At 37.7% G+C, this 25864-nt stretch overlaps 3 protein-coding genes across 5 annotated transcripts in view; 2 read left to right on the top strand and 1 right to left on the bottom strand.

Moving 5' to 3' along the window:
* The window catches only part of LOC110988229 (ubiquitin-conjugating enzyme E2 H), a 28485-nt gene extending 18768 nt beyond the window's left edge, over positions 1-9717 (top strand). The window contains exons 3-7 of the mRNA XM_022251553.2: positions 1614-1688; positions 2243-2282; positions 2625-2677; positions 3229-3357; positions 4003-9717. Coding sequence (XP_022107245.1) covers positions 1614-1688; positions 2243-2282; positions 2625-2677; positions 3229-3357; positions 4003-4121 — 416 coding nt within the window. The 3' untranslated portion in view covers positions 4122-9717. The remainder of the gene's footprint in view (positions 1-1613; positions 1689-2242; positions 2283-2624; positions 2678-3228; positions 3358-4002) is intronic.
* A 1424-nt stretch (positions 9718-11141) lies between these two features.
* LOC110988238 (uncharacterized) lies at positions 11142-19547 on the top strand. Of its 3 annotated transcripts, none has more exons than XM_022251565.2 (8): positions 11142-11542; positions 12130-12684; positions 13005-13068; positions 13481-13611; positions 13727-13845; positions 14178-14310; positions 15292-15388; positions 18556-19547. In XM_022251565.2, the coding sequence occupies exons 2-8, from the start codon at positions 12226-12228 to the stop codon at positions 18618-18620; spliced, it is 1068 nt and encodes a 355-aa protein (XP_022107257.2). In that variant the 5' UTR covers positions 11142-11542; positions 12130-12225; the 3' UTR covers positions 18621-19547. The 3 variants fall into 3 exon arrangements, with proteins under 3 accessions (XP_022107257.2, XP_086992343.1, XP_022107256.2); XM_022251564.2 differs by having other exon boundaries at positions 11143-11542; positions 12425-12684; XM_087136217.1 differs by having other exon boundaries at positions 11142-12684.
* On the bottom strand, positions 18758-25322 carry LOC110988236 (uncharacterized). The gene is made up of 6 exons (XM_022251563.2): positions 25095-25322; positions 23183-24048; positions 22840-22988; positions 22016-22093; positions 21268-21497; positions 18758-20587 (listed from the first exon to the last, which is right to left on the bottom strand). The coding sequence occupies exons 1-6, from the start codon at positions 25205-25207 to the stop codon at positions 20524-20526; spliced, it is 1500 nt and encodes a 499-aa protein (XP_022107255.2). The 5' UTR covers positions 25208-25322; the 3' UTR covers positions 18758-20523.
* Between the last annotated feature and the right edge of the window lie 542 nt (positions 25323-25864).

Below are 25864 nucleotides of genomic sequence, written 5' to 3'. Positions count from 1 at the left end.
GAAGTTAAATTAACCACAGTCAACTTTGATGTAGAGTTTGTGGTCTGAAATCTTTCTTCTTTGAAATTGGGATTCTTTTAAGAAAAATAAGTGCTTAGACCTTCTTGTGCATCCAAACCTTACATAGTTTACATGTAGTTAGTTTTAAAAGATGTTATATACAGAGGGCAAGATCATGTTAGTGTAAATTTGGAAAGTACAGTGAAAAAAAGAACAATACATTGTCATTAGAGTAAACTGATTATTGAGGGAACTTGTTACAAATGCATGTATATGTGGTGTGATCCATGTACTGTAAATAATGGGTGCACCACAGCAAATAAATTCCCACAGATGCTTCATATTTCACAAATACAGTATTAAAAAATACAACTCCCGCAGGTACTCAGGCTGCACAGAAAAACAATGTTCAACATGCCCTTTTTCATTTTCCTTTCAACTTTTAGTGGGTTGTCTGATGAATTTTGTAGAAATTCTCACCCAAAGCAGACCACCCCTAAAACAAAGGAAATTTCACTGCCCAAAATAGTAGCCATTTGAAAATGTATTCCTCTGCAAAATGGCTAAATTGTGCCACTTTCGGAACTGACTGCATCCAAATTGCTCAGAATTGGAAGCCCCCAGTTCGGGCCAGAGGTTCAGTGCCATATTTCTTCAATTCCCCAATTCAGTGGCTCTCAGAACCCTCTTATATAGAATATTTTGAGTGTATAACTTTTATGAATGAGCTCGGTGGACGGCTTTTGTGCCTGTATTTACCAGGGTGCACCCATATATTGGGCATGCTTGTCTGCCATGAATATTTCCTGCAATACGGGTACCGGTACATGTAGCTTCCTTGTTTTACACAATTCAATTAGGATTTTGGGCCCTTGAGCATGCATGTTCATCAGGGACTATAAGGTGACTATGGCGTTATGCTTGGAAGATCACAAACCTTGTCACATTTGCATTAAGCCAAAGACTTTGCTTTGGGATGGGGGGGAAGTTGTAATTGGAAATTTGCCACATGATGCGCATTTTAAGAAGGCTGGCTGGAAACGTAGCGTTGTGACTTTGGCTTTAGTACTACTCCTTGTTGCTCAGTTTCAAAGGGAAAATTTAAACAGAAAACCTTGGATTATAATGTACACAGGTACATGTAAACATGACTAAACCTTTATTACAGTTGTGTACATGTCTAGCTAATCTTTTTGTGGTGGTGACTGGTTGAAACCTGGAATTCATTTTACATGAGATACACATATCCTGTCTGTTTTCAGACACTGTGGTTAAGTTTCAACAAAAGTCTGTGAAACATTTTTTGTTTGTTTCTTACACAGAGTTCTAGAAAATAACAAAGCAGATGGAGCTTGAGTCTCAAAATATTTTTTTTAGTAAAATGATATTGTAAATCTCACATGGTTTTAAAATATGTTGAAAAACTTGTTTTGAAATTTCTCAGGAAAAGTGCAATGTATTCTAAAGAAGAAAATAAGAAGATTTCGGGAGGAAGATGAAGGAAATTTTGAAAAATTAACGAATTCAGACAGAAAAGGTCAAATTGTTTACATTGTAGGGTGACTTGTGTTTGTGTGAATGAATTGATTGTGTGTTTATCTTTTTTCTTGAAGCTCCCTACGATGGTGGTGTGTGGAAAGTACGAGTTGATGTACCTGACAAATATCCATATAAATCTCCTTCAATTGGTAAGAACGCTGGTCTGTCGTAATTATCTCTGCATGTTGTAAGGAAAGGTATCCAACTGTCTTTGAGTTATCAGCTATTTCATAGTTAAGCAAAGAGGTTTGCGGTACCACCATGTAAGCTTTGATATCTCTTCCTGGCGACAGACGCAGCATACTGTCCGAATCGTTGAGTACCCTCCAGTTCTTTTCAGAATCACACATACTCATAAAAGAGAGATCCTTGCATGGTGCTGCCACAAACAGTCATTACCTCACTTGCCCTTATATTTTTGTAATGTTGCCACAGGTAAATACATCTAGACAAAGCCATAGCTGTACATGTAGATAGGCATGCCTGGTACTCATCCACTTATTCTCTTATGTCAGTGCATGGAGGAATAATGCATATGGACCAGTGAAAGGTAAAAAAAGCCCTTCACTCACCATTAGTTGAGGCTGGTAATACCCAGTACTTGTACACACTCCTTATTCTTGAGTATAATTGTGGCTGAAATATTCCTTTCTGACACATGTTTATAAATTCTAATTATTCAAAATTTCTTTTTAATTCACAGGTTTTCTGAACAAAATCTACCATCCAAACATAGATGAAGCGTAAGTTGTCATGTGTTGCCTGGGTTATACATGTACAGTATGTAACACCAAAAAGACACCAGGAAATTGTTTTTCAATTATTAGGCGAAATAATATTATCACTTGAATTATTTTAACAGTGTGAAGTGGCCTTCCAATAGTTGGACAAATGACTGCAAAAGTTTTTATTGCATGCTAGATCAGTTATCTCTGAACTTTTCCTTTCCATTGTAATCTTAACCATAGTGCAGGATTTAATTATTGTCACACTGACAGACTGTATCTGAAGTACTTGAATTTTAAACAGTGTCCACAAAGCAGACATTTAAACATTTTTTCTTCACATTTCATCTTCTTCAACAGCTCAGGAACAGTTTGTCTAGATGTCATCAATCAAACATGGACACCGTTATTTGGTGAGTTTAATGTTATGCAGAAAGAGATCAGACATGAACTGAACAGTAATGAAAGTTACTCTACCATTCATTCCTACTTCCCGTAATTGAAGTGATCTTCACTCTAGAACCTTTGCAATCCTTTTTGTCTATCTAGAACACTTGTAATACAATACAATTTGTGGCTAAAGAACATGATGGGGGCTTATTCTTGATTTGAATGCTTCGTTTATTCATACTATATGATACACTCAAGAATATGGTCCAGTCCATGAATAAAACTATGCATCCATGGGGTTTCACTCCAATCTGGGATATAAGTAATCCTGCATTCGACAGTGCAAAATTTGTATTCACTGGTTGCAATTTTTATTGTACATAATCTATAGGTAAATAGTCCAATTTAACTGTAGTTGTTCTTTCTTGGTTTGAATCCAATTTATCAAACAACTGCCCAATGCTGAACCCATGTGTTTCTTTATATGTCCCATTATCCTGAATTGAGACAGGTGTTTATCCATCCACTACTGTCATTGCTGTTTGTTGTTCTTTGTTTTGTGTGCATCTAACAGATTTATCCAACATTTTTGAGTCATTCCTTCCCCAATTATTGGCGTATCCTAACCCCAATGATCCGCTAAATGGTGATGCTGCTGCCATGTATTTGCACAAACCGGAGGAGTACAAGAAAAAAATCAGGGGTGAGTTGCAATTCTATAAGAATTGGGAATAGAGGCCAAATTTAGAGCAGATGAACTTGTCTTCTGAACTTCACTCAAACTCTCCCAGATCCTACAAAATCCAAAATGAAGCTTTTAGAAAGTGCATGATTGAGGAAGGGTAAAGCCCATATTAACTCTACGTTAAACTCAACGCCAACGGATACTAAGGACTGAAGTGTCTTGCACAGTGGAGGATATTGCAGGATTCTGGATGGTTTATTGTAAAATGTAGAGAGTTTTAAGTCTTCTGCCTCTGAATCTTCCCCAATCATCCTTGTGATTTGACTTAAATTGATGTCCGATTATTCCTGAGAAATGAGAGGTAGGTTGCAGATGACTGAAGTCACATCCTTGTTTGCTCCAAAAAAGGTTTGTGGCTGGCGATAGCATTTTAGTTAGCATTGAAGTGTTGAATTGTTGAAGGAATAGTAAAGCCTTGGTTTTTTATAGAGTGCCAGTAATGCAACCTGTTACAGAGAAAATTGTGGAGGATTTGAGGGGTTGAGCTTTGCATCATTGTTATTATGTCAAAAGGCAGAGGTACACATGTAGTGTAAGTGTTGTTGCAGATTAGTCACTGTTATTCTGTTACAGCACAAAATCTGATATGTTTTATCTGAGCAGAATTTGTTCAGAAATACGCAACGGAGGAAGCTTTACGGGAACAAGATGCTCAGTCGTCATCCAGTGAAAGCTCCATGAGCGATTTTTCTGAGGATGAAACGCAAGACATGGAGCTATAGCATGCACTCTGCATCTGGTAGTTTTTTATGTTTTTAAACATAGTGTATTTATGTGGGAGCATTTTTTATACTGTATGGAGGAAGGGTATGCTCCTTTCAGTGTTTCAAATGGGCCTTTTGAATCATCCCGATTGCCCTAGCTACCCTTAATTTGAGTAACTTATTTATTAGGTGTTATAAGTTTGCCTCCACTTCTAAAATCTGGAAATTAGTTTTGCAACTGGAGAACTAACCAAGAACTAACCTATGCATTGTATAGACAAAGGGCCCTCTCTGGCAAAAGAGACAATTCATTGAGTGGGTCATTTTACATCAGGACACCGCTAAGCAGAATAATACTGTTTAGCTGAAGTAAGTTCACTTGCTAAATACATGTAAATTGTTAGCAGGCAACCAGTATCAAGTGACATAATCCTGATAGGATTTGGCTGGTAATCCTATTTTTCCCACTGATATCTTCCCTGCTCTGGTGTGTATATTTATCTGCTCCATGAAATTTGTATGCACATTTACTTTTTCTGAATAGAGTGTTTGATGTGTTTCTCAACCCAAACTTGCTGAGCAGTCTGCTCGAAATTGCTAAGCAATTTGCTTATAGTTATTCACTTGTTGGCCCCTTTGTCTGTGTATATTATAATTTTGGTTACTCTGCAGAGGGTCAGATTCACTCTTGATATTCCAGAGGGGTTTTAAGTGTGTCATTAGATTTCCAGACGGAGAAAGTGACTGTGCAAGTTGTTGGTTGTATGTATGGAAAGAATGTTTTATGAAACCCTACCCCCCCCAGGGTTTATGTAAAATCATATTGAAATTAGAGAATTTGGGACTGTTACGGTTAAGGAAATGTCACAGTCTGACTTTGAAGGTACTGCTAAAATATTGGCTTTTTTATTTTTTTCTTAGACTGATTGAGTCAAAACCAAAACAAATTTATCCAAATTTGTTGAAGGGTAAGAATTGTGCTGTAAGGAGTAATGGATGTGTTACACAACATAGCTCTTCCTGGTTCCACTTTTCCTTTGGAAATTCTGAAACAACCTTTCTGAAAACAAAGTGCATATTTTTGCCAGTACAAAAGAAATGTTAACTTTTCTTGCCTTCAAGAAAGCTGCCAGAATAACTTTTTACACGCATGGCATGGAAGGATGGGGCACTTGACAGGTAATCTCACAGTGGCAAAATGCTGTACATATCCAGCTTCAGGTTTGTTATAGCAGTCACAGTTTGTGCAAGTCCCACCTCTCAGGGAAATGGATAACTGTAACTTCCAGCCATATTCATTGGAGCACACTCTATAAATCAGCATTTCTAGGTACCAGACCCTTTCACATGGCTGCCATGCGTACACTTGTCACAAAATAAAATTACCAGCAACATTCATTATTGGATGAGTCCAGGCAAGCCTCAGAGAGCAGAATACCCCCGTCAATTTTTGGAATATCTTTTTGTGGATTTACATGCGTTTATATTATATTCTAATCATGAAGCCAGTTTTCTTTACAGGTCCGAGTAAGGGCAAGCCTTGGGTTTTTCTTTCGGACTTAAATTCGAGGGTTTCTTTGTTATGTCAAATTTGCCTAGTTACTCATAACAGGTGATTCAAGAGCATTTGCAATGACAAGAAAGGTTTTGACAAGTAAACGAAGAGGCAGATGTAATAGTGAGGAAATGTTAGTGCATATTTGATTGTTCTGTGGACATGGATGCTGTGTTCAAGCGTTAACAGTCTCAATCCTACAATGGGTGGAGGATTGAGGACAGTTAGAGCTAGGCATATGAATCTCTATGCCCAACTTGAACCAGAATGCTCTTTTGACGTTTTGCTCTCACTTGTTTTACTAGTTTTATTGTCTATCAAAGAAACTAACCAAACATAGTTAAATAATTGTATTTCTATCTGTCCCAGGTTTTTTCATTAATTTATTGTCAAGAATGATCAGGAATATTGCTTTTAGAATTTATTTTCCACAGATCTCCATGCACAGTTGAATTTGCTCCCTGCCCATAGAAGTAATATAGCTGTATACAAACAGTATTTATCATTGAATGGGATCCCTTCCTTCCAAGATTTACTATTGTTGATATTTTTCGTGTATATTGTTATTAATCCAGTTTAAACTATTGTAAAAAATATATATATACACATATACTTATATCAAATTAATCCAAAAAAAAAGAAAAAAAGAAAAAAAAATTAGGAAGTAGAGTGTAGAATTCATAGTAGACACTGGCTTGGTTTGCTTGAAATTCATGAAATGTTTCCAGGAATTGGGGGTGAAAATGCATCAGTAAAAAGGCAGAAATAATTCAATGCAGAAAACTTCGAAAGTCAGATTTTTTGGAAGCATTGAATTTCCTGTTGATGTGTGGAAACATGGGAAATTCCAGTGGCATTTGTTGTAGATATGGAAGTCACCATGGAATTTTCAAAACACATCAAGGAAAAGTCATTGGAAACTTCTGTGTTTTGTCCTGGAAAAGCCATCCAGCTTCCATGATAGAACAACCTGAAGGGTTGCATTTTAATGACTGGTTAAGGCAAGAAATCCCAAAATATCCCACATTGATAACTGGTAAATGAGGAACTTTGTAATTCTTGTGGTAATGATAATCTTTGTGTTGATTGAGAAAAATCCACAAGATTTCCATCACTGTTCAATGCAGAGGATGCTGACATGTTCTTGACTGATCATAGGAGAAGCCATGGAATGTCTGTAGATAGTTCAGGAAAGATAAAAAATTCATGGTTGATGATTAAAGGTGATGAACGTTGGTTCTTGATATGTGGGGACAGCCAAATGCCAAATAAAGCAAAGTGAACTTTGAGACACCGGGTCATCTTGGCTCATACAGCAAGTAAGTGATGCTAATGTTATATATTTTGGTGCAAATCTGGGAAGTCATGTCTCTGGAGAGAAAAATTTCTTTTTAATTTTAAAATTTTGTGTAAATGATTTGCTTTTTATTTATTGTTGTTCTGCGTATAGAGGATGTGTAGATAAGGCATGCAGAAACTAGAGGCATTCTTTTTTATGGAAGTGTGTTGTGGATTTGATTTTGAGGAAGGAAATCTGTAGAAATCTGAGATAAAAATCTCTGGAACTGGGTTACAAGGCTCAGCTAAATTCATCATGTTCATGGATAAGTTGAAGTGATAACTGGTACAGAAAAATCCATTGTTTTATGGGTGTGTTAAAGCCAAAGGGAGAATTAACGATGAGACTGGTGCCCAACAAAAGTGTTTACCTTTCCTTTGTTTTGTATGAAGTTGGTTAGGTTGCCATACCTGTTTTCCCATTTGTGTGGCTTGGGGGCCGTTTGTTTCACACGGATGTGGATTCGAATCAGTGATCCTTACACTGGTTCGCACCATCCATAAGGCGAGTTTTGGTGTCCATAAACCAATGACGGATCACTAATCGTTATAAAACCGTGTGTGACCCAAATACGGCCTATATAATACATCCATTCTGGCAAAAGTCGGCTAACAATTTAGCTCATGTGTTGCCATGCCTTGGCTTGTTTGTAGGTGGCTTTGAAACAGAGTGGTTAAAACAGAGCCTGAAGGGTCAAATGTACCTAGCCTTGAGATCAAGTCCAAGCAGTGCATGTCAAGAACAGCTGAGTAATTCATTGGTCTAGCATAAACTAAAAGGCTTAGAGTTGACACTTGTTGTGGAGCTGGGTTAGGCAGACATGTTTCCTTTGCTAAAATATTGTCCTTGGCAAATCAGGGTACCAGCCAAATGCCACACAAGTGCACTTTGCTCATAACCCATTCTCAACATGGTTTTCCACATAATTTGGCAAGCAGTATCATTGTTTGAATATCACTTTAAAGTAATAGGGCCCAGTATGTTGCTGTGGAAGTGCTATGTTGCTGCTGTGTGGTATAAACCAGTGGAGACAACCCGAACCATTCTGAACCCAAGAAGTTATAGCCGGTATGGACTTGATCTGAGAATACATCAGACTGCTTAGAGATACTGAGCTGTTTGTGGGTCTTACCAAAGTTGGGTCTTTTTGGAATGGTTGGAAGGGTATGATTAGCAGTGTCGTTTGATGCTTTGTCTGTTCCGCCCATGGGCTGCTTTGATTGTGATATGCATATGTGTTAAGTTAACTGCTGGGCTTGTCCAAATGTAGTTATTTAAAGTCACGTGTTTATTTCCAGTGTTTCGAAATTTGAGGATATTCCTGAAATTTTTGTTTTTCTTTTTGTCAAATAGATTGTCAGATTTTCAAAAAAATTATGGAAGGAGGATTTTGTGATTTGAAAAACTTTTTTACTGCAAGTACACATGTAGAATTGTTCAAATTTACTGAATATGAAGGGATTAGGTTTTTGAAAGAGTAACTTCACTTCCCCCTCCACATACACAACTGTGTGAGGTGGATAGAGGGAGCTATTTCTTTTTTGTTCTGCGTTATATATCCCACAAATTTACTGTTTGAATGGAAATAATGGTAAACTTGGACAAGCCTTCAGTAATATGATATCCTTTTTTGTAGAAATTTGTGTTCAAAATAAACAGATCAAAAGATTTGAGCAATTATTCAGAGTTTGGTGAGTGAAAGAGAAAGATGTTGATACTGTAGATAGATTAACAATGAGAAATGAATATGCTTTGTATTGAAACAATTTGAAGACGGATTGATTTTGATGGGAACACGTTGCAGTGGTTTAATGGAGTTCTTACTGTCATGAACATGTAAGTTTTCATTTCATGATCTGTGATGATAGCGTTTGATGTTACAGTTCAAGCCATCTGTTCTTTTAAAAATACACAAGAAAGCCGTTGAGGAAAGGTCAATACTTCTTTCAATAGGTCAAGATTTTAATCAAGGGCATTTCTAAATACTTTCAACCCTGACGCTGCTCATCTCTGAAAAGAAGTTTTTGGAATTCAGTGAAACCGTAACTTTTAAACATGGAGTTGATGAACACAAGGCCTATAGTCAATGTAGTATTTCCAGTCAAATAACTGCAATTGGGGCAGCTTTTTATTAATTGAATTTAAGACAGTTTTCATATAATAACCCACTTTGTTAAGATATTTGGTACCACTGTTTGGACAAGAGGACAAGGTCATTGTCAGGGATAATCAAGTTGTTGGGATATGTCTTTCCAATGCTCAAACAATTTGAGATGTAACTGGTTTTAGTCAGAAGTATTGAAGTTTGGCCCCAAAGACCTGTTAATGTTATCCATGAAAGAATTTATTTTGTGGCCCAAGAAGAAACACACCTGATGTGAATTCTTATTGAGAGGCTGTACCTGTAATCCATATGTGGCGTTTTCATAATGTGTATTGGACGACCTTTTATATGGTGATACTTTTATTTGGCTTGGAAAGCTCTTCACTTTGAATTCAAGAAACATCTTGGTCTAAGAGTACATTTGAAATGGCTCTTTTGTGTAGAATAAAAGATTTTCTTGAAAAGTAACAAGAACCCTGTGGAGGCCCAGTCTTTCCCCACAGATCACATCTCGTATGATTTGAAACAAAGTTTGACCAGCATTTCAACTTCTAGATAAATGATGTTCAAACTAAGTGTAATAAAAGTGGTTCCAGTTTTTGCCGTCTGACAAGAATTTGAAGTCTGTTGAGTTACTGAAAGTATCCTTGAGGTCAACTGAGTGATGTTTGCAGTGTAGGAGATATGGTTCTCCAAACCTAGACATGACAGAGTACTGTTAAGTGCAAGTATGAGATGCAGGCTGTAAGGGTGGATACTTGCAATAGAGCCCATTCCTATTTTGTGATTCTTCAAATAATTTGGAAAAAAAACATTATATATTCCAAGCGATTAGGGATTTTGCTCTTGTGTCTTTCTTTATGTCTGCATGATCATCCAACGGCATTTAGCGCTACTTAACCCTAACAGTCCTCAATCCTTCACCTGTTGGAGGATTGAGGACTGTTAGGGTTAAAGAATGATAATGAGTGAAGAAGACAATGAAAAAATGTTCAGTGTTAGAGGTGGGAGGAAAACCCCGGATATGTTTCAGGGAAATCCATGGACTTAGGTTGGGACTGAAAACCCAATCCACGTGGACCAAGCTGGATTCAAACCCAGGCCCCCAGAGGTGTCAGGTGAGGAAAAAGATGCCAACCTGACTCCCCTCGGAGAACTTTCAACTCAGAGAATTGGATCGAGGCAGGGCGTACAGTGCCTGCTTAAATTAACAGGCCCTGTTTGGCAATGATTTTACCACCAGCAGATTTGAAAAGAAATTCGACATTTATTTGAATTAACAGTCTTTTCTGTGTTGCTTTGATTTTTTAATGTACAATTTCACTGTTGTTGTTTGTAATGGAACCCAGCAAATGCTCAATATGGCGCGCTCTGAGCTCCATGCTCAGAGTTGTTTGTATAGAGAGTTGTGACATGACTGAGCATATGAATTATTGGAACCAAAATTGTGGTTTTTGTGTCAGTGCACATGCAGAGTTCGTGCTTGCCGCACTGCTCATTTAATGAACAGCCATTTCAAAGCCCAAAGTCTGCACTACTCTATAAGGTTGCAGGCCAGTGAATAGGCCCAAACTCGCCGCAAATCACGATTTGTAAGGTTGTAAAATTCTCTGCTGTTAAGAGCATATGCACATGGACTGGATGAATTTGTCAAGGAGTACGGAATCTACCAGCAGGACTGCCAGATTGAAAGTATTGTGCCTACTGGGCCCTCCAAATTGCTCTATGGTGATGGGCCACGTGACTTGTTTTCTTTTGGGGGTGATTATCTCTGAAGAGAAATATCTTCAGCACTCATCAGTTAAGCCACTGAATATTGAAAGGAAAATGAAAGATAAGGAAGTCAGCTTAATTTGATATGTGTCTTGAAAATATGGGAAATTTGTGAGTAATTTTCCGGATTTTGGAATTGGGGGTATTTATCTCTATCTGTTGCATGCAGCACCCAAATTACAAGCAGCATTTAAACTTTACGGCTTAAGCTAGCTAGCTAGCTCTAGCTCTCTGCACGTGCAATTCAAAAGGACGCCCTCAAGAGGTCGTGGCGAGTTAATGCAGAGATAACTGTACAGCTCGTATTATCTTTTGTGTCTCGACTTCTCGATCTTCGGAAACTTTTGATTCAATGACTGAAGGCTTACACACAACCGATTAGGCCCTAAGATGATTGATGATTTGTGTTCAGTAAAAAGGTCAAATGCACATTTGGGGGCGTGTAGCCAATCAAGTGACCAGGTGTTATTTAGGCCTAGTCGTAGAACGGTTTCTCGTTCCCTGCGGTGTGTATCGATGTGATCGACGCGCAGTGAGTTTACATTTATATTTGTTGCGGATCTGTGGGGCTTCTTTGGCAAAGATGTCATCTTCATCGAGTATGCCGAGTCATTGGTCAGATAAAATGCTGGAAGTTGTCAGATGGTGCAACTCTTTTTACTCCAAAGGTAGACCGTTTCATTTTCTTCACAGATGTTCACGTTTGCTCACCTAGCGTTTCAACCATGTCAACCATGTTATTTTTAATAACATGATTTTATAAGCCTAACTAGGTGTATAGTTAGGAAACGATAACAATTGCCCATGCATAGTCCTGTCATAGGCTAGGACACCCCCTGTTGAATTCACTTCTTTCGTCATGTTTGTATCACTGATCTAGAAAATTACCTAAAAATGCATGTGTTGTTATGTAAATCTCTATACAGTAATAGTAGTACGTCCTCATGCTTGGTGATAAAAAAACAAGTGACTTGGCCTAGGCCTACAGGTATAGTTACATGTAAGTAGTTTAAAGACATGTAGTAACACGACTTCCAAATCTATAGTCACAGCATTGCACAATAAGGTTTCAATTTCCAGTCACTGTCTAATCGTGAAAGCTCAACCATGTCAACCGATAAACATGCTATTTAGCAAGCTTAATGTGTTGACATGGCCAAGTTCAAGCCCTGGTCTGTTGTTATTATTTCTATTTTTTTTGTCTGTAATTTCAAAAGTTTACTTTCCATACATGTTTTTCTTTTCTTTTTGGTAGATTAATACCGCTGCAGGATTTTTTTCAAGGGAAATAAAGTTCTAGATCCATTTGTACCTAGAGTGGTCTGGTTCCAGTTTCTAATGCACCGGACAGATGCAACAAAAGTGGACAGATACTTGTCAACTGGACATGCTGAAAGCTGACAAGCCCCAGTTCTGCTTTGAGGCAGCCGTGGTTGGAATTGGTAGAATTGGGGATAGCAGATGGAACAATGACAATTACGTGTATCTTACAACTCCATACTCTTGGTGGCAGTACTTCTTTTCTTTGGTGTGTCTTTACTTTCCAATAGGATCCAGCAGAGAAGTATGTAAGCCATTCTTTGTTGCTGATCGTCAAGTAGGCTACGTCACTCCAAAAGTCCTTCAGTATCTCCAGGATCGTCCAGACGTCATCCACATAACGCGAGATGCTGGCACAAATGATGTGCAAAGAGTCTCACTGTCATCTTCACTGACCACTTTTGAGGAACGGACCACCAAGATGGCAGAGCTTCTTCAGGAAATGAGAAAGCTGGATGTGTTTGTTACATTGAGGGGTTGGAGGAATGAGGTCAGGGTGCCATGTTGTTAGTCAGTCAGAGATAACCCATAAGTCTCTAAGATATTGAGACCTTAACACAACACCAAATCTGAGACAGGCAGAGAATTCATCTTGACATTTTGAGCTCTTCTTCTCAAACATTATCATAGACTGTGTGCCGTTGGAAAACACCAAAAAGTTTCCACAAAATCAGGACTAAATCTAATACGATTTCAATTAATCCTTGTCAGTGTTTAACACTGACAAAAAAATGGGATTCCTTTCTTTGCAAGCCCAACATATAATACTAAAATGTATTTCTGTTCATTGCTTGCCTTTGTTCTGCACAGATGTATGCCGTGTGTGCCTCGTATCACGATGAAACACTGATGAATATGGAAAGAGCAGCAACCTGTAAGAAATGCTCATTGATGATTTGACTCACAAATGTTGGCATATTTGGGGGTGCAGCATATTCAATCAAGCCTTTGCCAGGCTTAAAAAACAACCAGTACATTCATGGAAAGTGGACAATTATGTAAATGCCCCCAAACACATTACCAACTCATATTCAAGGTGCTGTAGCCTATAAGCTGTTTTGTGGTACAAGATGAAAATCAGTGTGTTTAAGTGTAATGGAGTTTGTACATTTACAGCTCAAAATTGTTTGGCCTTTATACACGCAGATACCTTCTTAACCAAAATCTGAAGACCAAATAAAATTTAAAGAATCCACGTTTCAGACATTTTGAAGACCATATTGACTCCTTTGAAATGAGTGTTTCAGATCTTTCTGATAATGTTCTTGTTGGACTTGTTGCTCTAGGTCTGTTTGGAATCAAGCAGTATGGTGTCCATCTTAACGGTTACTGTCACCATCCCAGCAAGGGGTTATGTATGTGGATTGGAAGAAGGTCACCCACAAAGTCAACCTTCCCAAACAAATTGGATAATGTGGTAAGTTTAAAATTATAACAATTTGACAATTGTGTCAGCTCCTTACTGAAACTACAACCTTTAACAGTATCAGTATGGAAAGAAAATGTCTGGTTTTTTTTTTTACTCACTGCAGGCTGCTGGTGGTCTACCATCAGGAATGTTGATTAAGGATTGCTTAGTAAAGGAGTGTGCTGAAGAAGCATCTATCCCAGAGAGCATTGCACAGAAAGCTGAGCCTGCAGGAGCTATAAGGTTGGTTGGATCCAAGGGATTCATGTTGAAGAGATTGTTGTGTCCTTTGAGCATCAACCTCTGGATTTAGGCACCATATTTTGCATTGATAAAAGTGTGATAAAAATGTTGACAATTTGAAAATGCCATTTTTTAGTTTTGTTTCCAAAATGCTGTTTAAACAGATTAACTTATCAACATACTGGTACATACATATGTGTAAAAAATACAATCATAAAAGTTACTGTATACTCCAGAATTTTGAATGAAGTGGTACACAACTGGACTTCCATCCGCACACCATAACAACAAATTATTTCTAATTATTATTTTGTTTATTTCTTTATCATCAGTTATTTTTATGAGGATGAACGAGGGTTGTTTGATGAAACCCAGTTTGTTTATGATCTGGAGTTTCCTGCTGACTTTATGCCACGGATTAACGATGAGGAAGTGACAGAGTTTTACTTGTGGACATTGGAAGAGGTAAAAAAATAGTACTTTCATGAAATATGACCCCCTGAACTCCCATCCCAAATGGTTGAAGTAGGTAATTAGGGTTGCTTAGGATCCAGGAAATGAATTTTTCTTAGAATCAGTTTTTGTGTATCTCTGTACTCTCCTTCCATGTATGAAGACTGTTTGACATCATTTTTGAGTTACCTGAACTGAACGGTGCTCTTTTCCAAACATTAAAAATTGACCAAGCATTTCTGGACAAGTGAGGGCATTTTTGCTTTGATGTAATTCCAGGAAGACATTGTTCAGGTTGCATATTTTCATGTTCAAATTGTGAACCCCAAATTTGCTATCTGGGAACATTTCCATGAAAAGGATTTTTGCTGGATTATTGCCATATACTTACACAGCAATAAATTGCCAAAGAAAATAAAATATGCCATAGCAGTGGTTAAAAAATCTATAAATTTTCTGTGCACAAATCAGTGCAACATTGAGATTCAGTGCCTTGGATGACATCATAGTTCTTCTCATGAATATGCAAATATGCATTAGCATAAAACCAAAAAGCATCAAAATATGGGCTGAAATTGCAAACCAAAAATTTAATATCAGGTTAATTGAAACCCAAAGATGCAATTTCAAGGTTTTTAGTAAAATTTATAAAAAAAGTCCTATTTCCTGGTTCCTTTAAGTATTGGTACTGGTAGCTTGCTGCATTTCATTCAAATTTATTCGTAAGTTTTTGCACAGATAGCCCTGAGACAGTCCCCACTTGTAAATAGAAATAGCTTAATTGTTTCTGGGGGAAAAAGTCTTTCCAGCAGGTTCTGGTTTGGAAATAGCCACTGCTACAGTTATCAAGAACTTGACATTTTTGACAATTCATTTCTATGATTAGATGTACAGGGTATCACACAAACCATTAATGATGGCTTCAATCAAACAACTTAACAGTAAAGGAGTGTGGATAAAGCTTTGTAAAATGGACTTTGTTCCCACTTGTAGGTCAAAGACAGAATAGCCAGCCAAGAGTTTAAGCCTAACTGCGCATTAGTCATACTAGACTTCCTGATTCGTAGGGGATTCCTGACTGCAGATACAGGTGAGTCATATTTAATCCAAAAAATAAGTAGTCAACTCATTTTTTGTTTACAGTTTCAATAGATATGGAATTTCACGAACATGTTGCAGGCAGAATGGCTTTAACCATCAATGGGAGTCATAAGATTAAGTGAGAAATTAGTCTTTGGTTGTGTTTGTTTACTTGACTCTGTCTTTGAGAAAGATTATTTTAGAACTGAAATGTCAGGCCCTCCATTTTTATTGTAGATTTGGTCAGAATTTTCAGAAGGCAGTCAACAGCAGGTTACATTTCTGATGTTATTTTTAGCAGTAGTTGGTGTATATCACTTTGTTGTTGCTGACCACAGTTTCAAAGGTCACTGCCTGACAAGTCCTACTTACAGTTTGCAGTAACAACTTTATTCCTTTTTACATCTAATAAAGCAACATCCTTCTCTCCCTATGGCTTCATGAGTTGTGGGAGCATTTGTACTGTACACTGCTGTGCAATTTGAAACCAACCCAGCCATATTAACGGGTTGCCTTGGGATCTGCCACCTGATTTCAATAATATTAGATAATATACAAAAGGCACAGGTGTACAATATGCCCAGGGCTGTGCTGGCATATGATGCAAGATATGGGGTGGAGAGCACCCCCCCCACCTTTGTGTTGGTCATTGTTTGATCAGAATCTCAGGAATTCTTTACAGACATCTAGAGGGGATGTGTTAGGTAACAATAGTCTAGAGTGTGTATAGGGATTGGACATGGGGGGTATCTGTGCTGGTGATGTTATTCATTTCAATGAGTTTCTGCTTACTAGTCCTTTCAGTAACCCTAACCTCTGGGAATTAAAAAGAAAATGATGTTCATGCCTCTAATTGTAGAATGATACAATTGTTGATCAGTCTCAAAAAGTTTTCCTTTGGGGGGGGGGCAAAGATTGAAGAGGCTGTTTAAGAAGAGTGGCCCTGGTACAATAGTGACAATAGTGACTTAACTTGCATATGACAAGTTAGGTATGACAAACATTTAAAGTTACTTTGGTGAGAATACAACTTAATGTCTTGGGAAATGGCAGTTGTTTTTCTGTTTACAAGTACACATGTAAACAACACAGATGTGTACCAGGTGCTTATTATTGAATATATAATGTTTTAATGCTTAGACACAAAGTGATTTGATCTGCGTGATAAAAATGATCTAAGTGAAGTTGGCTGAAACAATCTCAGAACAACATAAGAATTACTTTGCATCAAAGAACACATGGATTTGCCACTGCAATGTGTATAAATAAAATTTACCTGTACACTTCAGTTTTTATACGAGTCACTTATGAACAAGACTTTGGGGTTCTTGAAATTGATGTTTCTAAGCCTTCTTCAAATTATTTGAAATTTTTCCTGAATATCAGAAATGGTGAGTTGCGATTTTTTTTGGGAAAGCAAGTCACCCTTTAAATCTTTCTCCACCAACTCTATGAAAATTCATGCTTGGGCTGTGTATGTTTGAACACATTGAAACAAGGTTTTCCCATAGTAAACAGGTTTGTTACTGCCCTAGGGCAGCTTGCATTGTGTTATGAATAACTCTTGGTTCTGCAGGGTTTTTTGGGGGTCGGGTTTTTGAAGCAACACCAGTTCTGGGATATTTAAATGAATGAATTCAATAAAAATTCAAGAGTTTCTAGGTGTAAAAGATAGAAGTCAATGCTGATATTTAGATTGAACTTGCTGAACTTGAAATACCTGCAAAAAGTATTGATAATTCACGATTAACTTTGTGCATGCACAGCTCATACAATTGAACACGTTGTTAATTTGAATAGAATCAATTCAAGTTTATTTTGTCAAAGTATCAGGGATACTGGACGGAATCATGAAAAACAAAATTCCACAAATATATAACAAAAGATTAAATGTATGAAAGTAAACTTCTTGTTTACAAATACTATGCAAAATCTTAAACTGGTTTGAGTACACTTTTGTCATTTTAACTGGCCAAAAGTATCACGAGTTGTCCCTTACCGGAAAAAATCCAACTTGAAAGGATGTACATATATTTTGCAAAATAGCTTTCTTAATGCCATCAGCAGTCATTTTCATCATTATTTTTAAACTTTTCATCAAATTTTGTGTTAGGTTTAGTATTTTTCAATGGAAAATGACGTTTGGTACAAATGGTTTAATCCATCGCTATGATTAACAAAATTGGCTGTGCTTTTACAAAATGTCATTTCTAAGTCTTTAAAATCAGTCTGTTAAACCACAATGTAGCTGTATGTCATATTTAATGAAAACATTGTTTCAAAGAAAAAAATTTGAAGAGGCAGGTGTCATGCATTAGTGTATGATTACATCTTTAATATCAGTTTGACAGAATCAACATTTGCGTGACATTTGTGAGTCCATTGTTCTAGAGTACAATTGCAGACTGGCAATTTATAACTAAAGTTTCACCTTCAAATATAAATTGTGTAATGTAAGTATACACCTGTTTAATAAAGGTGCTGAAAAAAGCAGTAAAAAGAGAAGAAAAATATGATATAAACTTTATGAAGATACTCCAACTTTTAGGCACTTCTTGGGCAAACTTGAAACTCACACTGATATATTAAACTGGTATTTTGGCCAGAAAACATTACCTCATATGTACCACTGTCTTTAACTTCAGTGTGTTTGTATTTAAAATTATTTACCCCTCATGGCCTCACCTAAAAAAAATCAACTGAAAACGGCACATGTAGTTCAGGCATACATGTAGTGTCACAGCGTAGTTTACTTGGCCATGCTATAACTTCCTGAAAAAGACTGAGAAATTAAGTTTCCAGGCTTTCTTTCATACTCAGCTTCAAATACAGACAGTTTGAATACCTTATCTTCATTTGTAAACAAGTTTGTAACTTTAAAAAAACAATGGCAAGGAACTGAAAAATATGGCAAATTCTAGCACCTTAAAAACTTCTGGTAAATATCCCTAAGGCTCCAGATACTTGTTTGAAGTATTTCATAACAGAAGAAATTTCTTTGAGTTTATGCCATTTGAAGGATCCCTTTGGACTATCTTTGCAAGTTCTTGCTAATTATTCAACTATGAAGTATACTGTCATGACTGTAGATATAGGATGTCCGATTCGCCTCCCCCAGACTCTTGGGAATGGCAAGGATTAACTCACAAATTTTCCTTTCAATCTTCCTGTTTTCAGATCCTAATTATGTCCTGTTTCTGCAAGGTCTGCATACTGATGACCCTTCAAGTTTGTTCAGGTGAAGTTGAACCCAAGACTAGTTTAGAGGTGAAGGAAAATAAGTAGTGGAAAACCTAAGAAAGCATGGAAGTACTTTGTTTCTATGAACCCTGCTTTATACATGACGCCCTGTACATATAACTACTTCTGGAAACAGCTATATTTTTACATTCTCCTTTAATGTCTGTGAGTTTTATACATTTCAAACAGACTACCATCCCCAGAATTCAAGCGGGAAAATTACAAATTAAAGTCATTAGAAGTTACTCAATTTTTGTAATATTTACTGTTTTATATGGTCATGACCCCTCGAACTGGTATCAATTGAGCATTGATAGAAGCTGACACATGGCACATTAAAGAGCAATCACTTGATTGAAAAGTACTTCTTATCACAGAAATCTTTTTGAACATTTTTTTTGACTACATCTTTAATTTTTCAAATAATATTATCTTCATTTATGTGACTGGGATACCAAAGGGACAAAGCTTAAACTTATGCAACCTGAAGTCTCAAGTTTTGGAAGATACTTTTGGAAGGTATAAATGTTGAGTCCATGTTTGAATTTTTATAAGACTTAAAAGTTTGGCACTTTCTGGGGACAAAATCATTAAAATTATGAGAATAGTGATTCATCACAAGATGTATTATGCATTGTTAAAATGAGTACAGGAGTAGAGACCCCCCAAAATGGAAATTAATTTGTGGAAACTTGAAAAAATTGGATGACATTCTTTAAATATGAAACAGAGGTTAATCATCATCAAACCATTTTTGGAGTATTTTAAGTACTTTTTGTTTTACTGTTTCATTTGTTTTTATCGTTTTACTTTTTTGATTGAACAGTAAAGCCCATTCTTTTTGAACTGGGAACTTGAAACAAATTTTGCTAGAGGAAATCAGAACACTTAGAGGAGGAAATAAACCAGTCAGACAACATATAAAAGCATTTTACAGTTAAAGAGGAAATCTGAATTTCTCAACAGTGACAACAGAAAACAAAAACTCTATGTACTGTATGTAAACTTTATAACTGGTTTTTCAAGTAATATTGGCAACCCTACAGTTTCTAATCATTTAAGGTTTCTTTCACATTATCACAAGTTTCTTAATAATGGTATGCTTTTAAAAGTTAATTCCATATCTAAGAAACTATTATCTGGACTTTGAGAGGCACGTGAAAAAATACTTGAATGGTCTATAAGTCCTCTTTGCTTGTAAAATGGAAAAACAAAAGCCACCACTTCCCAAATGGGAGTGTGATGGATTGGATACATGTAAACATGAGCCCTACATACTGATGTTTATGCATGTATTGGGATCTCTCTAGAACACTGTCTGAACAAAATATGATTAGGTGATTCACAAACCCCATTTATGGACTAGGTCACTTTTATGAACAATGCACATTCTCTAACCACTTCAAGCAGTGGCCATTATCAGTCATTTACCGGGGCTTTCCAAAGCAATTTATTGGAATTTATTCAGAAAAGAAAAACCTTTGCATTGTTAACAAATAGGTGACCCAACTCTCCAAACCTGGTCGATGTTTGTAAATCTGTTTCTGAAAAACACTGGACATGTGTGGCCAATCAGAATCGTCACATAAACAGACTGGTAAGTTATTTTTCCAGCCACATTTCCCTGATTTGGGGTCAGGGGTCAGTGACATGTCCAGATGCTTTTCATATACCTGCATGGTGATGGACACTGATTCACTCTAAACAATATTTTAAAAACATTCTTATCACAGAACGTGTTATTCTTTGCTTTCATACACCAGTAAGGAAAGAATTTTTAGGGCACAAGATGGTTTTCTTCGGAGCCTTTGTGTTGAACACTGCCATATTGTGTCCAAATTTTCAGAAACCAGTCCTTGCTACTCCATCCTTGACTTGGAATGTTGCTTGCCTACGATGTCATTTTCAATGGCCAAGGCTCTTGGCACACAGAGCATCAAATCGGGACTTCCAAGCTGGGTTCATGAAGCTGGAGAAAAGATATAAACTTCATTGTACCCTTGGTTTTTGTTCCCAATGAAAAAACAGCCCTAACCCTTCAAAGATTTCCTTGATGCTAAACCTTTCAGGACCTTTTTACCACCCCATGTTTGGTCATGAGTAAAACCACAAGTCATCTCATTGGTAATAATTATTAGAGAATGAACAGTGAGAAGAATGCCTTTGTTAAAGTTCAGTGGAACACCCTATAACTTATCTTGGGACTTATGATCGATTTATAACTGATATTGGATAACTCAAGCTTTGTGCCAGACTTGACTGCCACACTGCAGTTAAGTCTTTATGAGCAGCCAAGGTAATGACCCCCTTTGACAAATTTGTGGTGTTTAGAAAATTGTATTTTCCTGGCAGAATTCATATAAATTAGAAACTGCCAGATTGGTCTGGATGTATGAATGCTGCCTCACAAATAAGTCAGACACTGGCTGGTGCAGCATGGCAGTTTCCTACCTCACTGAACAATGATAGGGTCAACAGCGTTGGTATTGTTTGCCACAATTTGTGCTTTCTTTTAAAGCCTACTATCCAACCTATGTAAGCCAGTATAATTGATGGGTACTTGGCCATAGTAATTTCCAAATCTGGGAGAATGTTGCCTCGTGTCACTGATGTGGGTCAGCTGTCCACTCAACGGGTCATTCAACTCACCTTCTCATATTCTCATAGACATTTGTAGCCAACCCCATCACATCACTCGCAGCATGGTCAATCATGTTGTCAGTCAATGGTCTCTTGGCCCAGAAATTACGATTACCCTGATAGACTACCTTAGAGTTTCTCTGTGGAGTGAAACGGCCAAATACCTCACAGAGCCGGGTGAAGTTAGGGGGTGGAGTATATCCCACATTGGACTGTTCCATGATGGTGGTATGGGCAACCTGTAGAAATGACATGTTAAATGTATGGATTTGAGATCCATGCTGCAGTCTTGAACCCCTCCCAACTCTACTATAGTTTAAGGATTGTACATTTTCTCTAGCTAAGGTTTTAAGCTTGTTGGCTAACATGGCCATTCACGGAGATTCGGTTCTGTACACTCAAGTAGGAATAAATCAGTTCTGGAATTTATGGCCTTGTGGTTTCTGCTGTGGAGACAACTGCTTAGTCTCATTCTGTAACAAAACATTCTGTATCATTAATTTTGGATTTTTTGTCCTGCCCGACTTGGAAATTTTCAAGACAAGTAACAGCCCTCATTCCTATTTTTAAGGATTATTAAACAATCAGCAGTCCAAACAGTGGAAGTACAAAGTTTACTTTGTTTGGGAAAGGTACTACACTTGTAAAAACAAATTCGTTTTTCAGTCAAGCAGAAACCTTCACAGGCTATTCAGAATACATGTAGATGATTTACCCTGCATACTTAAAAAATACTTTAAAAATAGGACACACTCACAGCAGTATCAAATACATTCCTCAGTGTGATACCATATCTCTCCAATACAGCACTGTCACCTCTGCAGTCATGTACCACCTGTCAGGAAAGAACCAGATATTCTGCTCAATTAGCATATGAGACAGAGGCACACTGAAAGTGTCTATGTAGTACCCAAATGAGAATAGTTTCCCATGTATGAATGTGAATCATACTGTAGTACTGTTTGACCTTTTTTTGCTTTTAAGTTACAATCATAACATTCTCTTGGCCTGCAATTAACAAAACTGTTCTGCTTTTGCATCCACCATACCCAGGTTTTCCTCATCTTTGAACTGAGATTGGAGAAGGTTAGGCCAAGACTAGACACCGTGCTACTGCCATGCTGAACTTAAGTAAGATGAGAGCGGCAATAGCATGGCAGTTGCATTAAATGCCCAACTTAAATAAAGCACTGTTATACCACTGCCATTTGGACTGATAGCGTTGCATACTCTGTTGAGCTAAAGGGCTTGCATTGCCAAAGTCAATTTGCCGAGCTGAATTGCACTAAACGCCATGCCAAACTTTAAGAAATTGAATAATTTAAATTTGGAACGGCAGTAGCATTGCGTATAGCCTAGGCCTTAGTTTGTCCTGCATTAAACATTCTCAGCTGATTTTTAAATTGGTCTAAAGAGGGACTTAACCACAAGTCATGAGGTGAAAGTAACACAAGTGACAATGTAAATTTGTCAATGTTGGTTGCAGTCTGCTACAATTTTCAATCAGAGATCTGGTTTGCTCATTTGCTTTTGATGAAAGGCACAACACAACTTTCAAAACTGCTTGAGTTGTAATCATACCTTCAAAACACGCTCACTCTCCAAAAGATGCTTGAGTTTGCTAGTCTTGAAATCCCGATTGGACCAATATAAAACATCAAATATGAAAGGAGTTGGGCAGACACTATCAATAATGGCAATTTGAACAGTTGATAAGTATTCACAATCACCTGTAAGTAAAAACAAATGTTTTTACAACATTACTTAATGTTACTTAACAGGTTGATAGATAAATCACTGAACAAGACATGTAATAAACAATAAACTGCAAGATTTGTTAACTTTAATTGCTCAGCAAATTTTGAAAGTTTTTATACATGTACATGTATGACCAAACCTGGCCATCTTAAAACTAAGTACTAACTGTTGGAAGCTCTCTCAGTATCCAATGCGACCACTCTGGTGTCTTCATCTCGTATGACTGGTTTGATGATACCGCCTACATGCCACGGCTTATGCACGATGACCGCATTATCTCCAAAGATGCCAATATCCATTCTAGGTAGCCTGCTCTTGATCTCATTTTCGATGCAGCTGGCTCGATGCCCCCCTTGGAGATAGACAAAACCTTGAGATGTCAAAGTGAAGAACCGTGGTTGACTCTCCACAAAATCTCTAAGAGCCTTAACACAGTAGAGTGCATCCTTTATGATAGGCTTTGCACTCTGTAGATTGTCCATCAAACCAGCCAAGGAAATACCATTCCAACTAGACAGAAAGCTACGGATTAAGTGTACAGCCTCTCCTGTCCAACCTCCAAGCTGATCAATTTCTCTTGGTCTTAATGATGCTGAGTTGCCCCGCCTTTTGCCTTTATCCATAAAGTCAAACAAGTTGCCGTGATCTCTGTAGTATGCTGGTGAGAGTGGAGTCACTTCCTCTCGGACAATCTTTGTCACCACCCAGCCACACTGCTGTCTGCGAGCCTCGGCATCGCCTTTCTTGAGACGCCGAACATCAACAACAACGTTGAACCCAGGACACAAATAATCTCCCATTTTGCAGACATGAGGAACGTTGCCACGACAAATCTTGCCCTTAAAGACTATAGCCCTGCAGCAGTTTGCCACACTGACCACGGCCCATTTATCACAGACTTCAAGAACTTGGGAGTGCGCACCCAGAACTGCATCTACTTCTTCTAGGTCATAAAGGTCTGATTCACGCTTGGAAAAATGTGCAGGTGTGTGTGGCGTTGCTTCTGTGAAATATGCCATCTTAATGAACAACCTGAAATATAAAAGACTATAGCTTAGTCAAAATGTAGAATTCAATTGACATCTTGACTCAGTTTTCATTGAGGCAATGAATACACTATTCTTCCTTTGGGGGTGCTGACATCTGTAAACAAGGACACATATCGGTACTGGTTTCAGAAAACAATACACTGAGTGACAAATCAGAAGCCTGAATAAAACAAAGCAAGCATACACATTTGCACAACTTGTGCAGGAGAAACTAATATGCGTAATGATTTTCTTGTATTTTCCCCTGGGGCTAAAAGGCACGTGTCAAATTCATAACCAGTTTAATGGTTTAAACAACCCCGGTCCCCTCACTGGGCCCACTTTCCAACTTATTTCCCCATTTGATCCCAATTCAGAGTCTCAATACTCCACCATGGTCACTATCCGCCCCAAGCTTTTGTTCCACTCGGAGCGGATAATGAGCAAGTAATATCATGCAAAACATGACAAATTAATGCAACAAATTTGATTCATTTCATGTGGAATAACTGAAACTGTCGAATTTCAGTCAACAAAATGTCTGCATAACTAAAGGTCGCTTATCTTTAATAATAATTCAGAATTTTTTATACAGCACCCTCCATAAAAAAATTACCTCAGAGTGTAAAGATTGAAATCGTAGATTTTGATGTATAAAGCATTACTTAACACGTCTTTCCATAGGCCTGCATTTTTCACATTTTGAAGGAAGTCTAACCATGGAGGTACCATGATAACTCAATTTGAGTCCACAATTTTTTGGGGGTACACTGGTAAAGCTATGGGCTTTCCTGATGGTTTAGCCTATCACCAAATGTCCGTACCCACCCCCTACACGAGTCTGTAACTACGCCCCCACTTTGACTGTAATCTGTATAAAATAACAAAAGGCCCTACATGGCCGAATTTTTGTGGACTCTCGATTTTATCAGGCCAGGTTGCCTGTACTGTGCAGAATCTCTTCACAGTTACAGCAGACCATCTTGACAGCTCTTCCGTGAGAAAAGGAACACTTCTATACACGACCATAATCTGTAAACATGAACTTACCAAACTACCAAAAAGGGGTAACCTTGACTTCCAACTTGAAGAACTTCGATTACGACTGTACATATGTGACCTGCCAAAGCTGCGACCACGTGGCGATGCCCGGCCCTAGACATGCAGACCCCAGTTGACTAACCGAAGTTGTGGTTCCTCATGCGTAACATGAACAGCGCTATGTCATGTAGCATAGCGCTACGAGGTGAGCATGCCAAAGTTTGGCGCCTTGAATAAGTTTGCGTATTTCCAAGACTGCATTTTGTTTGGCCCACTGGAGTAAGGAGCTGAGGTGGCGCGAAATTGAATCGCCGTCTTTTGTTACTCGCTGCCGGTAACAAGAATTTTAAAAAAATTCATAGCAACAAATATCCACGCTTTACACAAAATCCTTCCCGTCAACAAAAACTGAAAAGTTGAAACCCATTTTCCACCACAGAATGGTGTAAACCGAGATTCCACCACAGAATGGTGAAAACCGAGATTCGGCGTGCTTCGACCAACTCTACTTGAGGCATGATGAAACTCAGTTGTGGTTTACGAAGTGTGATTTATGGTTGATCTTATATCAGGTTGACCATTTTTGTTCTTCCTATTTTTGCATGGCTAAGCCTAGCAATTGTACTTAGAGATCATAAACTGTTAGAGTGAATGAGTCTTTCCTAATTACAGTATGACTTGCATGATTTTAAACTGTCACCATACTTTCCTTCCTCCATGCATCACGAAGTAACTTTTTTTCAAACCAATTTTTTTCCCAGCCTTTTTAGATTGGGGAG

Source organism: Acanthaster planci, linkage group LG04 (assembly GCF_054643075.1).
Source record: "Acanthaster planci isolate LZ-2023a linkage group LG04, COTS_SCS, whole genome shotgun sequence".
NCBI classification, from domain to species: domain Eukaryota; kingdom Metazoa; phylum Echinodermata; class Asteroidea; order Valvatida; family Acanthasteridae; genus Acanthaster; species Acanthaster planci.
The sequence above is the reverse complement of the archived record's forward strand: the minus strand, read 5'-3'. Positions and strand labels throughout refer to the sequence as shown.

Excerpts from the sequence above, each read along its gene's own strand:
- LOC110988236 (XM_022251563.2), bottom strand. The coding sequence starts at position 25,207 with ATGTCTAGGGCCGGGCATCGCCACGTGGTCGCAGCTTTGGCAGGTCAC. Across the intron at positions 24,049-25,094 it reads TACCCCTTTTTGGTAGTTTG|GTTGTTCATTAAGATGGCAT; the intron begins GTAAGTTCATGT and ends TTTATATTTCAG. Across the intron at positions 22,094-22,839 it reads AGAGTGAGCGTGTTTTGAAG|GTGGTACATGACTGCAGAGG; the intron begins GTATGATTACAA and ends CTTTCCTGACAG.
- LOC110988238 (XM_022251564.2), top strand. The coding sequence starts at position 11,299 with ATGCACATTTGGGGGCGTGTAGCCAATCAAGTGACCAGGTGTTATTTA. Across the intron at positions 13,846-14,177 it reads GAGCCTGCAGGAGCTATAAG|TTATTTTTATGAGGATGAAC; the intron begins GTTGGTTGGATC and ends CTTTATCATCAG. Across the intron at positions 15,389-18,555 it reads ATTCCTGACTGCAGATACAG|ATCCTAATTATGTCCTGTTT; the intron begins GTGAGTCATATT and ends TCCTGTTTTCAG.